Consider the following 15,085-nt stretch of genomic DNA (forward strand, 5'->3'; position numbering starts at 1 on the left):
GAAACAAATCTGCAATGCTCCCAATTAGCTTAGCAGGTGTTTATCTGTAACCAGAGACATCTTCTAACAACTCAAATGATAAATAATGCTGCAACATTAGCATTTGTCCTACAGGTGTACTATTATCAAAAGAGAGTATAATAAACCATGTTTAATTCACCTGTTTCTGCAGGTGTTTGTTAAACAAGCTTTAATATCATGTAATGTAGGAACATTTATCGATATTACTTATTAAAAGTGAATGTTTATTACTTACTTTGTATATCTCCCTGTCACACACCTACATCTCTGTTGAAATTGGAGTTGAAAATTTCCAGACAAGACTCCCAGTAGGAATTGCAACTTTTCCTATTAGGAAGTTGGAAAATCTGACTTAGCAGGCAGCATAAATCTCAGTAATCACCTTGCCATTGGACACTTTCACTCATGGAAATTCATCATGGCTTACTGTGATTTGTGAATTGTTGTAAACAGTGTGTTTGAAAGATGCTGCATTCACACCCACAGATGACGGTGTAAGTCCAAGACGACCTGAACAAAAACGTCCTGAGTGCACCTTTAAGGTTAATCCATTTATTAGAGGTAATACTGTAAGTATACTCCTGCTGACAAGAAATGCTACTCATGGAAAAGTGTTAAAGGTAGCTCATCCTGCTATTTCAGACACTTAAACTGCAGGCAGGTCATTCTGAGCAGGTAGGCCCGATTTAATTTCACCATTCACAGAGATAAGCAGACTACCTTGATAAGTTCCTTATGCAGTACTGCTACTACATCAGAGTCATGTCAATGTCTTTAGATATTACGTTTTCCCATATAAATGATACAATTTCCATTTGACAATGTTTCTAGCACAGTTCCAATATTGAGGAAAAAGCATCTAGGTGAAGCGCAAAATAACCCTTAAAGGTGGCATTAATACCAGAACACAATGTAACCGAACAGAATCCCTTTATTCAAGTATGAAAATGTAAAGCACATTTTTATTGTAGCATACAATTCAATTATGTAATACAAATCAACACAACTATAAAGGCAAATTCTTTACTTTAAACAATCAGTCATCCGAGGAGGTCTGTTTTATAAATCTAACTTTGAAGTGCATAGAAATTTGCATGACAGTAACAATTTATTCCTACAAATCCTGATTATATTGGTCCTTCATAACTTAAAGGGTGGGGTAAAGGGAATATGGTATGGAAAGAAAACTGAAATCTGATTCTCCTTTTTTATTTAATGATACTGTAAAACATAAGCAACCGCTAATAATAAAATACCATTACACAAAGCCAATTTAACACATTTTGTATGTGTTAATCAATTAGAAATCTGGTAATGAGTCTCTTGAAGTATGGTGCAATTTGCTTAAAGTTGAAATACTGCAATAAGGTAAATGCTTCAGACCAATAAGAACACAGCTTAACAAATACTAGCGATTACCATTAGTAATAACAGGCAGCAACTGTCTGTGACCTTTAGAAGAAGGCACAATAACATTTCCATGAAAGAAAAAAAAAACGTGCTAGGCTTTTCTCCAAGCCTGAGGCATTAAAAACAATGGTTACAGTTGTGTTGCGCTATTATGCTTTTAGTTTGGTTCAAGTGATTTACACGCCCTTTTATTGTGACATCATTTTATATATGTAAAAGAAATGTGATCAAATAAACTCAGAATTGAGTACATTAACAAACAAATAAGGAAAAAGTAGATCAAACTTACATTAACGATTTTATGCACCTGATCTTGAAACGAAAGACCAAAACATTTGCTAGGGATGAGAGAAAAGGAACAAAGCTAGGACACACACTGAAAACAACCTGCATCTCTTTTACTAGGATCTTATAATAAAGGCTTGAAATAACCTCTGTAGAGCCTGCAGTCTGGAAGATCAGGCAGAATACACTTTAAATTCTCATAATAAAAAGATACCTCCATCGCAAAGTGCCTCTTAGTGCTGATTACTAGAGAGAGAGAGAGGGAATAAAAAAAAAAAAAAGAGTTTGATGGGATTGTCCCAGCTGTACCCATTTAGCTGTGCTATGCCATTTGTCCCTCATTTGTCCTCATCCAGATGTTCCATAATGTGAAAAGGCCATTAAGCATAGTTTGGATGGAAGAAACATAGTAAGAAGAGGGAGGACATCAGAATAGTGATTGGTTCTTACCTGAAACAGGCAAGTGGAAGGTTGTACTGTAGATGTGGTAACGTGTACACCTTCTTGACATTCACATTTTAGCACTCCATTGGGTACCTTAAACTCAGCTTTGTATCTTATAATGAACAATCTGTCTCAGAGTGCACCCCAGTTTGTACAAAAAAGTTTATGTTAAACACACTGCCTTTACTCATGTAACCCAAAGAACAAAGCTAAACATAATGACTGAATTAAACTGTTAAACATCATGAACACAGCATCCTGATCAAACCAATGCTGCAGCAGATGGTTGTGGCTAATTTGACGGTGAGTTTAAACAAAGACTGTGGTCAAGTGCACGTTTGACATCCTCTTGAAATTTCTTAAGTGCTAGAAACAAATAATCAATCAGCTGTTATTCCTTTCTCTCGCAGTTCCTCTGTCACCCGCACAAGGTAAGTGGGATCTGGATAACCAAAGCTGGAAAAAAAAGAAAATGTGTAAACAATACGTAATGCAGTATAATACAATGCAGCTGCGGTGACTGAAACAGGTACGTGGGAGGTTGTTTTTGTTACGTGGCCCTGCTCTTTAACTTCTATTTTTTCCTGTATGTGTCTGCTTATCAAATGTGGGTGGAGACTCTAATCAGCTACACCAAGAGTCCTGCTTATTTAAAAGGTGCTAGCTGCACTTCATGGCAGCTGCTGCCCCAGGAAATCAGCTCCTGTGTTTGTTTGATGTTGTTTTTGATTTCATTTATTTTATTTTAAAAGGATAGTGAGTTTTGTCTTGTTTAGTTAAATAGTTAGCAATAGACACAGTAGGCAAACAAACTGGCCCGGAAGATTTGTTTTCTGTGTTTTTACCTTATTTCTTTATTCTTCGTTATTTGACAGTTCAATTTAGTACACAGACCTGACCTTGTTTGGTTTAGCATGTGTTTATTTACTGTTTTTTTCTTTATTTTTGTCAATAAACCTCGTCACCTTTTTTTTTTTTTTTTTTTTACTATGGCCATTGTTTCGCGTGCGCACGCGTTACAGTTTCGGTGTGTGTATAGCTCTTTTCCGATTGCGTCATTGCCATCATTCATTTACTCAAAGATACTGAGAGCATGGATGCGCATGAATTTATAGAGATATATTTTAAACTTGGCCTTCAATACAAAGACATTACTGTCTATGACATTTGTAATACTGTCATGGCTGAGACACGCTTTGATCTGCCAAAGGACACTAATCAAGCAATAGACTTGTACTTGTACTTGCATTTAACACGAGAACTACCGGAATTATATAACTACTAGAATGGCCATAGTGGTCATTCTGACCGTTAGACTGTACCAAATGTCATGTCATATTTACATTCGAAACTTCTATTGAGGTTTTAGAATGAAGCTTCTAATGTCTGTCGTCATATTTTATATCGTCATCACCCTAAAAATGTATTGAATAAAATAGAATAATATGGATCAAATGGAGCGCCAAGCGAACGTAGATAGTCCTACATATACGATCTTTTTTGTAATATATAATAGTGCTAGACTATACACATACATAGGCCTATATATATTATATATTAGCTGCTAGACTGCCCGGAAGGTGCGTGCCTCGCTTTGTGTACAGCAAGTTTTTTTCCACCACAGTGAAAAGGGTTTTGAAAGTCTAAACGCCAACAAACATGGATTGAGGCGGAATATTTCGTTAGATAAAAACATGTTGTGAATTTTGGAAATTATTACATCTATCCTTTTTCAAAACATGTTGACTTTTGGACTTTACAACGCTCTGGATTTATTGGAAATTGGAAACAATCCTATGCAGCCGCCACTGGAATCAAAATCCATGAATAAATGAATCTGTTATATTAATAATAAACACCAGGACACGAAATTTTAATTCTAATGAATGTGAAAATGTATTAGTTCATCGACAACCACAGAACTTGCTATTGTAGCTGATTACAGATACAAATTTGATTATTTATATTAAATTATTCTCCTAAAATGGGGGCCCCCTTTTTTGTTCAAGTGAGCCCACTTTTAGGAGAATTCGTTCATAATGATTTTACAGCATAATAGCCTATTTTCATTATAGTTTTACAGCATGATATTTTTGCTCACAGTAAAACAAATATTGCTTTCTAAATCAGTTTTCCCACAGTTTAGCGAATGTTCATATTCTTTATTAACTGTTTTGGCCATTTTGGGTTTGGCCTATATGTGATTCATACATGTCTAAGGTTTTTACTATGCATTGAAATACACATTGGTGATGTTTTTATAAGCTATTGCATTGATTTGTTTTTATTTTACAAAGAAAATAATAGAATATAAATAATCAAATTTGTATCAATCAGCTACAATAGCAAGTTCTGTGGTTGTCGATGAACTAATACATTTTCACATTCATTAGAATTAAAATTTCGTGTCCTGGTGTTTATTATTAATATAACAGATTCATTTATTCATGGATTTTGATTCCAGTGAAAAAACTTGCTGTACACAAAGCGAGGCACGCACCTTCCTCCGGGGCAGTCTAGCAGCTAATATATAATATATATAGGCCTATGTTTGTGTATAGTCTAGCACTATTATATATTACAAAAAAAGATCGTATTATGTAGGACTATCTGCGTTCAGCTTGGCGCTCCATTTGATCCATATTATTCTATTTTATTCAATACATTTTTAGGGTGATGACGATATAAAATATGACGACAGACATTAGAAGCTTCATTCTAAAACCTCAATAGAAGTTTCGAATGTAAATATGACATGACATTTGGTACAGTCTAACGGTCAGAATGACCACTATGGCCATTCTAGTAGGCTAGTTATATAATTCCGGTAGTTCTCGTGTTAAATGCAAGTACAAGTACAAGTCTATTGCTTGATTAGTGTCCTTTGGCAGATCAAAGCGTGTCTCAGCCATGACAGTATTACAAATGTCATAGACAGTAATGTCTTTGTATTGAAGGCCAAGTTTAAAATATATCTCTATAAATTCATGCGCATCCATGCTCTCAGTATCAACATTTTTGTTTAACTTTTGACAGCTTCTTATGTTGGTCCCAAACATGGGTCATAACAGTTGTATTCTGGGAAGTTGAACTGTTTCTTGAAGTGCTGATGGAGGTCTATGTAACTTAAAACATCTTCTGAAGTACCATTGGTTTGTAAATATGAGTACAAACCAGAGTAGCACAAAAAAATATTTTCATCTCATGCCTTGTTTATAAAATAGCAAATAAAGACACTCACAACTGTACAATGGAGTGGATGGGGTCAGTCCATAAACTCTAAAATACTAATTGTTTCAAAAGTAAAGCCACAAGATAATTAACATTATACATGTTTAAATTAGTTTAGTATGATAAAATTGCTTAAAAGGGTTTAATGTTACACAACGGGGGCATTCAAATTCAGGGTTATTTCCTGCCAAAACCTATAGTATCCCTTCAGAGAACTTGGAATATGAATGTGATATTCCTTAAAAACATCTTTTGTATGCAGCATTTGTAAAATTTTAGTTCCAAATTAGCATGTTGAATTGGTTGAGAGGCAATTTGAATGATTGATCTTGACTAAATATCGGAGCCAAAAAACAACTCAAAAGGAGGTGCTAGTGGTCTCACCAACCAAATCATCTAAAATAAATGTAGCTTTGCTATTAAATTGTATACCATCGTGGTCCGCCCCATATGGAGGTCTTGTGATGGATATCATTCCAAGTTATGACGTTATGCATGCCAGTGGTCATGGAGGTGCCTATGGTAAAGATGAGCCTCTGCTCGAATGCCCGGCGCAGCATGCGTAGAACACGGTTTCCCTCTGGGCTGTCTGGCAGGTATGCCACACGGTCTGTGCCGGGGTACCGCACCCCAGGGTTTGGATGTTCTTGCTGAAAGAATTTCAAAACACAATGCAACACATAACACATTTTATAATAAATTCTTGACAATATAACTTGATTGTGATTACAGTTTGATTATGTTTTGGTTTGTTATTTTTTTATGTGCTAGATAATGAAATCTGGTCTGCTGTCTACATTAAATGGTTAAAGAAATAGTTCACCTCAAAAAAGGAACAATTCTGTCAATCTTCACTCACTCTTAAGTTGTTTCAAATCCATAAAACATTCTTTCTTATGTGAAAGACAAAAAAGATGTTTCAATGAATATCGTGGGCCAATACAAAGGCAGTGGAAGCTTAAGAGTAAGTTCAAAAGTAAGTATCATGAAAAAAGTCCATTAGACTCCAGCATCATTTTCTAGTCTTTTGAAAGCACATGATAGGTTTTGGTAAAAAGAAAATACATAATTTTCAGCAAAAGAGAATGTTTTTTGCCTTGGCTCGCTTGTTCACATGAGAACTTCTGTTGTTAAGTGCTAAAAACAATGTATATGCAAACCAATGTGAACATGCCTCTCAAAATGCTCATGAATGTGCAACGGGGCATTAAAATGTTGGGTTATTGCTCACTAAATCCTACAGCATGCCTTCACAAGACTTTAAAACATCTACTTTTGTATTCAGCATAAGGAAGAAAGTCATATGGGTTTGGAATGACATGAGAATTTTCATTTTGGGTGAACTATTCTTTCAAAACTGCTTTTCCATTCTGCTATTAAGCAGTACTTACCACTTGAAAACCAGGAGGGAAACTGTAAATAATGCATATGCAGCCGTGTCCTTCATGTCCAGGCAACTCCAGATCTGGATCTCTTTCAACCATCATGTTCCCGTTGGCCGGCTGGTTACCAATTAGTTGACCATACACAAGTCTGCACACAGGACATGCCTTCTTCACTTGGAAAGCTTGTTCTAAGCAAGACCGGCAGAATGCATGGCCACATTTGTCCAGAATTGTCTTTTCCACCATCTCCCCCATACAAATAGAGCAAATGGTGTTCTCATCTTCATTTACTTGTCTCAGGTTTAATTGAGGCCCCATTCTTGCTGTGGCCTCATGTTGCATGGGTAAAACCACACAGGTCTCCATGTCTGAATTTTTCCTATATTTCAGCTGTTGCTTCTGGGAACGCCGTGGCTGAGGAGGAGGCGGAGGCAGCAAGCTCCCCTCTACATCAGGCTCCATTGATGTCACACAGGGTAACAGAGAACGTTTTCTCTTGGGAGCTGCCTCCAGTTTGGTCATCTCCTTCCGGGCACAGCGGCATAAGTCTATGAAGGCTTTCCGTGTGACAGGTGAAACCGGACTCTCCATCAGCCCAGTTCTGGCCCTGCTGCTGCCCTCCACTGGGGAGAGCCGCACAGCACAGCAGCCGCCACGCTCCCCACGTCGGATGATGTCTGCACTTAGTCCCTGCTTGTCCTCAAAGTCAACCAACCAGGGCCGTCCAGCAGCTGCAAGGTAATCCCACACCGCCTGCGACACCAGCACCTCATCACTGCCCTGCCCCGCTCGCACACTCATCTCATCAGATGAAACTGGGTGGGAAAGAGATCAGTTTGCACATCTCTTTGCTCGTGTCATTCAAAATGGAGCAAACATGGAGCAATCAGACTATTATAAGCAATTATAAGGCTTCTTTTCCTGAATAAAAAATTCTACATTTAGCATTCTATGCCTCTATAAACTTAAGAGGAATATTATGGGTTCAATTCATGTACAGCTCAATCAACAGAATTTGTGGCATAATGCGGATTAAAAAAAAAAGCAAAAATCTGTATTCCAGTGAGGCACAATACAAGTAAATGGGGCAAATCCAGAATTGTTCAAATATGTGTTTTAAAATAATTAATGTAAGTGCTTTCACAAAATTATAATTTCAAGCCTTTAAAGCTTCCAAAAATTTGCCCCATTCACTTCCATTGTAAGCGCATCACTGTAACCTCTTTTTTTGCCTTTTTTTTTTGGTTGCTTTTTATTTTTTTTTTACAGAGGGCTGATTCTAAAGTAATTTTAACCAACATTGTCACAAATGCTGTTGATTGAGCTTAAAGGGATAGTTTACCCAAAGATTATCTCATTATTTACTCACCCTCATAATATCCCAGGAGTGTATGACTTTCTTTCTTAACCAGAGCACATTTGAAGAAAATTAAATATCAGAAAAATATCTTGGCTCAGTAGAAATGCAAAAAGAACAGACAGTCAGCATAAACATCATCCATATGACTAAATTAATGTCTTCTAAAGCGTCATGATCGCTTTTGATGTAAAATATATAAATATTTAAATAAATTTTTTAACTCTAAATCATGCTTCCAGTCAGGAGCGGTATGCGTGTGATGTAATCGCATTGGTATTTGAAACATGCAAGAACTGACTTACGGGTGTCACAGCAGCGCTGTTTACAAGTGAGAAGGAGGAACGCTTTACATTGGTTTTGGTTTAGATCTGTATTGATCTGTTTCTTTACTCACAAACACATTTGTGTGCTTATCCTGGATGTCTCAACTGAGTGGAGAGCGTGAGATTACGTCTGTATCATGGCAACGTCAATACGTCACGCGAGAGACTGCGTGATATCCATTTTAAAACTACTTAAATATTTATCTTTTTTCACAACAAAAGTGATCACATCACTTCAGAAGACATTAATTTAACAGCTGGAGTTGATTTGATGACATTTATGCTTGCTGTCTGTGATTTTTGAAGCTTCAAAAACCAGATCACCACCCACTTGCATTTTAAGGACCTACTGAGCCAAGATTTTTTTTTTATTTAAATGTGTTCTGGTGAATGAACAAAGTCATACACACTTGGGATATTATGAGAGTGAGTAAATGATGATTTAAATTTTTGGGTGAACTATCCCTTTAACTTGTATTGAACCCAGAATATTCCTTTAAGAATATAAGTATTTGGTAGTTGACAAACAACAAGCACATTTTATTTCAACATCAAGATTATACGTTATACTGTTTCTATAAGTACAAGGGAACGTTTACATTTTTTAAATCACCTTTTCACTTTTTGAAATTCACTTAAGAGGCATTCAATAATATGTGGCTAATTTGTTTTTGTGAAGAGTGATCCGAATGGTGTACACTCACATGAGATGAAGACTGTACTCATAATAGTTTTCCATAAAAAATCACCCCTTCATTGTGTTTCGCCAGGTCCGCTGTGTTTCACTAAACGTAGAGGAAGAAAATCCTCATGCTCATACACAAGGTGGAAAGATTTGATGACGGAGAAAAACATGAGTAGTGATGCCGATGTTGCTTCTATTTTGTTGGACAGGTAAGACATTATTAATTGTTTAGACCACTCTCTAAAATAGTATCAGTGTAATTTACAGAAAACTCATACAAGTTTCCCTCAAACTTTTTTTAATTACGTGTATAGTCAATGTATGTTAGTAATGGACAGTTTTCAGCTGTGTTTACAAGTGCATTGGAAAGCAATGTGTAATTTTATTTTATTTGTTATCACAGCTATAGTAAGAGGGGCCCATCTCCACCTCTATGAAATGGCATACGTCTTAATTTGTTTAGTAACTTGGTACAGCAATTGTTGTGGATTTTGATTTAACCATGACGCTGGTTTGCTTGGAAACAAAATGAGTTCATAACATTCTGTTTCACTAGATATTTGAGGTTTATTTCACGCAAAGCAGTTCTCTAATAAAAGGTAATAACTGTCTTTAGAAGTAACGTGAAATGTAGACAGTCTCCAAAGATTATTGATATGATGGACAAAAAGAATCTATCCTAAACTGTAGAAGTATGTTCGCTTGAATTCTGACGTTTGTTTTTAGGCAAAGCAATTATATTATAGTAGTAATAAATAACTTTAGAAATTACCTCAAACTCCAACATTTTCCAGATGCAAATGATATTCCAGAGCTGGCGGGGGCAGCAGAGACGTTCATGCTCATCCACATTGATAGATGACAGTAAGCGTCTAACACCACTGTCACATCGGTACTTAAAGTACACGAAAAACGCTATGCTAACGCTAGCTAGAGAACTAATGAATACCCATTTAAAAAGTCCTGTATGAGACAAATACATTTTTTAAAACATCTAATATTAACATGTCTCTGAATTAGGTATCTCTATTAATATTAGGTCATAAACACATGTATAACAATAGGACACGAATTAGAAACATGCTGTTTAAAAGTATAGCTTGTCACACTGAAGGTCACTGCTATGATCACTGCTTATTTGACATGTCCCATAAACTACCCAATTACAGTACATGTTGAACATCTACCCTTTTGATGTTTCCTACGGTTAAACATTAGCCTGTGCTTGTTATCAGTTCACCCCATTCCTTGTGAAGAAAAGCATATGATGAGTAATCTGGAAAATGAGTCAACCCTGCATACATTCACAATACTCAACACCTGGCAACAAGGGTGTAGATGGGAGGGGGGTTACAGTATGAGGAATTTACATGTTTCCATTGATCATGGCAAGGGATTGTACTTGCTTGTTTGTTTGTTTTGATTATTGGTGGGGGGTGGGGGGGTGTCACCTCCTCCACATCCCCCTTGGAATCTACACCTCTGCCTGGCAAGACAAGACATGTCACATGCAGCAGGATAGCTCTCGGGTACATCTCAGTCATGTTTCTATCCTCATTCTAAACAAATTCCAAGTCCTTACCCTCTTATAAGATTGATTTCAGTCTTAGATCTTTCACTATGAAATATCTCTTTCCATTTACTCTCTTCTAATCCATTTGTGGCTGTGCTGCAGGAGAGGTGTGGAATATTCTAGACAATGAAGTTTCTAATATGGATAGGCTATGCGGAGTGTTGTCAGGTCGATCACACCAACAGGCGTTCGGAGTGATGTGCAGGATCGGATCAACTGATCTCTACTGTAATGTGTTCACTGTATAAACAAAGGATCATTCTGTTCCACTAGCTGGAGCTAATGAATGTCAATTCATGTTTGCAACAATAACATTTAAGAAAAATAAATTACCTTGTGATCCCATAAATTCCTTTCAATTGCAGTAACAGGCCTATTTCCCTGTTTTAGAAAAATAAACAAGTTAAATTGCAGACATTGTTTATTTTGAGCGTATTCCAGCAACCTCACATAAATACGCGAAGAAAAGGATGCCAGTTGCTTTAACCGAATCACTAACATAAATCAAATAATAATGATAGGAAAACACATACTGATAAAGCCTATTGTGTTCATGTGATACATTAATTCACCTTCTGTAGTGACTTTACCGGGAGAGATGAACGCAAAGGGAACAGACTGTAACCGGAGACTGCCTTCTTCTTCCACTCGATGAAGTCAACAGACGACCGCTGCATTGAGATTGCCTTCGAAACTATGACAATTCTTGCGTATTTGTGCTTGAGATATCCTACTCAAGTTCCGATGCTCATCTGACAGTTGTCAGCTCAGTCTCTTTGTGATTTTCCAATTCCCCGTCCTTGGCCAAAGGAAGACAACATGAATACAAAGAACATCGTTGACTGTCACGACCGAACGGTTTTCCCTTTAGCACCTTCGCGACACAAACACGGCGTCTCTATGTCATGTCCCGTCGTTCCACACTTCCCCTTTTATTAATTATAGTGGAAAAATCCTGTGAACACAAGATAAGGTAGACAGGAAGTTCGTCACTGTAGTCTGTTGGTTTGAGCCGGATTAGAGATTTACAGGATGTGGCCGCTGTGTGGAGCTTTTTTAAGACCACATCGATAATCAATAATCAACATAATCACACAATCATGCTCAGTTTCACCTCCTTTTATTTATTTACTTCACCTTTTAGTCTTTCTAAAATGTTTGTTTTAGAAGCTGAAAGTAATTCACAATATTTTGCACACAGAATTCATGTTTTTTTTTTTTTTTTTATATTAGCCTACTTATATTTCTCTTTCTCGTATTACCCCCTCCATTTCTTGATTTACTACACTAAAGTGTATTTTAGAAGCTAAAATAAATTATAAAATATTTTGCTTGTAGTAGGCCTATTCACATATTTTTGTCTCTTTTGTATAGACCTATAATTAATCTTGGATCCTATATGATATTTCTTTTTTCTTTATTTTATATATATATTCTAAGATTTCCATTTCACGTATTTCCCCCTCCATTTCTTTATTGACTACACCTTATTTTTCTTCATTTGTCTGTTTTTGTAATCTAAAAGAATGCTTTGGCAATATTGTAAATGTTAACAATCATGCCGACAAAGCTTTGTTGACTCTTGACAAGAAAATACATTATTTCTAAAAGGTCCCGAATCAGTTGGCATCCTTTACCATTGAGGCAGAGCCAGAGATTATATATTTTTAATTTTTTATTAATGCTTACAAATCTTTTACATCAAGAGCCAAGAGGTATATTAAAACAAACAACAACAAAAAGGAAAATAAATAAACATAAACAGTTTAAATAAAAATATCAAATTTTTTACATATTTCAATACACTTTAGAGCTTTCTTGTTACTCAAATTGGAAATTATTCTTAGGTAGCCTATTGCTGAACCTCTGAATTAAAAATGAAAACTAATAGTTTATAACCACCATACTTACATTTATGAATACTAAACTTTGCCAACAAAAGCAGCAAATTAATCAAATAACATTCCTTATGAAGAGTTGAAAGCTGGGAATGATATGATCTCGAATAATCTTGCAGAAATCAGACCAAAAACAAGTCGAGTAGGGACTCGGGATCCAAAGATTGCAAAGGAGACTGAGGACAATCCCTTTTAAAGAGCATTCCTATCCCAGCTGGTATAGCATCCATAACTACAGCATAATTTTTAGAAAAAATTTGAATTTTAAATTTAGACAAAAATTCTGAGTAAATCAAGAAAAGACCAGCTTGGTTAAAAAGTTGGCTCACCAAAATTATATTATTAGAAAACCATTGCTCACAAAATAATGACTTTATACAAAATATGCTTATTATTCCATATTATTATTATGTTTATAAATCAGATTCCAAGAAAGAAGCATCTGTTTGTGAAAATTAGATAACTTAATCGGAAGTTTGGTGATGCTGTATTTACAGAGTAAAAGAAAATGAAGACCACCAACCTGTGAAAAAATAAATTGAGGTATAATATCTTGAATATTTGTTGGCTTTTTCATAAATTGCTTGATCCAGTTCATTTTAAAAGTATGGTTAAGAGTGGCAAAATCCAGAAAGTTCAGACCTCCATTTTCAATTGTGTTCATCACCACAGACTTCCTTATGTAATGGGTCTTATTTTTCCATAAGTAATTGAAAAGCATTTTATTAGTTTTACAGATATTATTACTGACCGCCAGGGAGAGTGCTGCATATGTAAGTCTTGAGATACTCTCTGCCTTTGTAATCAATACTCTCCCCTTAAGAGATAAGTCTCTCATTAACCATTGATTAAACTTTTTCTTTGTTTTATCAATAATTGCGGGAAAGTTGAGCTCACACCTATTATCCTAATTTTTCACAATCGTTATGCCTAAAAAAGTGATTTCATCTTCACATTGCTTAAGGGACATTAACACGCACTTATTAATATTCAGTAAAATTCCTGAAGCTTTGGAAAATGCATGGATAATATTAAGAGCTATAGATATTTGTTCTGTATTTTTTTAAAAGAGAGTGGTATTGTCTGCTAATTGGCTAATGATAATTTCACTACCTGCAACTGCACTACCCTTCAATGGACTTTGTTTAATAGAATCTGCAAGTAGTTGTGAACAAACAAAAAATAGATATGGAGAAATGGGACATCCCTGTCTAATACCATGATTGAGATTCAATCTGGATGAGGTGCCTGAACACAACTTGATTGAACAATTGCCATTGGAATTAATAGTATTAACAAAAAAATTACCAAAGCCGAATTTTTTAAGGCTTTAAATATATAAATTGATGTTCGATTGTATCAAAGGCCTTATGAAAGTCTAGAAATTGGATGAAGCTCTCATCTGAATACAGGTGAGAGTAATCAATAAGATCTAAAACCAAACGAATATTATTTGAAATATGTCTATTACTCATAAAACCTGACTGTGTATCATTGCTAATGGAGTGCATTTATAATCATTGTTAAGCAGACAAATTGGGCGCCAATTGTCTAAAAACAATTTGTCCTTTTTTGGTTTGGGAATTAAGGTAATTAAACCTTGTGTAAGGGTGGGCAGAAGTTTATATTCTATACTTTGAGAAAAAAGATTCAAAAGAAAAGGAGCAAGTTCTTCTGAAAAGAATTTATAAAATTCCAACGTCAAACCCTCCACACCAGGGGATTTGTTTAATTTAAGCACCCAAACTGCACGTAGGACATCCTCTAAATATATAGGATTATCACATATTTATTTTTTGTCTTCACTTACAACTTTGGTGTTATTGAGACTATTCAAGAAATCTAATGTATCCCTTTCAACAAATTTTTTCTCATAGAGAAAACTATAAAAAGATGAAAAGTAATCTGCGGAAGTCTTTGGGTCATGCAATATTGTACCATTAATGTTCAAATGAGAGATTGTGTTCTTCGCATTAAATGTTTCTAAAGAAAAAAATATGAGTTTTGTTCGCCCTTCTCTAGCCACCTTTGTCTAGATCAAATGAAAGCCCCCTCTACTTTCTTTTTATAGATTTCGTCCAGTTGGTTTTGAAGGGTAATAAGCTCAATTTTTTTCATTGTCTGAAAAACTGGGAGATGATATCTGGGTGCGAGCTGAAATTTTTAGAAATTTTCTAGCATTAGACAAAAAACGCCCATATTTTCTTAAGAATTTGCTAACTTCAAATTTAAGTAGTTCCCAATTATTAAAATAATCATTACTAATCTGAGCTACATTCCAATAATGTGTAATCAAGCCGTGAATGGTCACCTTTACAGATTCATGTTCCAGAGCAGAGCTATTAAGCTTCCAATAAGAGTTATATTGGTTGGTGGAAAAGGAAGATTGCAAAGCAATATTAACAGAGACTGCTTTATGATCTGTCAATGGCGTGGGGAGAATACTGTAAGCTACAAGAGGTTAACCAGT

At 35.6% G+C, this 15,085-nt stretch overlaps 1 protein-coding gene across 2 annotated transcripts; it reads right to left on the reverse strand.

Annotated features, from left to right (window-relative positions):
- Positions 1-940: 940 nt before the first annotated feature.
- dtx3 (deltex E3 ubiquitin ligase 3) lies at positions 941-11,716 on the reverse strand. 2 transcript variants are annotated; one of them, XM_052106333.1, is made up of 5 exons: positions 11,308-11,716; positions 11,051-11,098; positions 6,783-7,591; positions 5,824-6,041; positions 941-2,616 (listed from the first exon to the last, which is right to left on the reverse strand). In XM_052106333.1, exons 2-5 carry the CDS (start codon positions 11,061-11,063, stop codon positions 2,541-2,543), a joined length of 1,116 nt encoding a protein of 371 aa, XP_051962293.1. In that variant the 5' UTR covers positions 11,064-11,098; positions 11,308-11,716; the 3' UTR covers positions 941-2,540. The 2 variants fall into 2 exon arrangements, with proteins under 2 accessions (XP_051962293.1, XP_051962292.1); XM_052106332.1 differs by having other exon boundaries at positions 11,290-11,716.
- Positions 11,717-15,085: the final 3,369 nt, after the last annotated feature.

The sequence above is a fragment of the Xyrauchen texanus genome, chromosome 35 (assembly GCF_025860055.1).
Source record: "Xyrauchen texanus isolate HMW12.3.18 chromosome 35, RBS_HiC_50CHRs, whole genome shotgun sequence".
NCBI lineage: Eukaryota > Metazoa > Chordata > Actinopteri > Cypriniformes > Catostomidae > Xyrauchen > Xyrauchen texanus.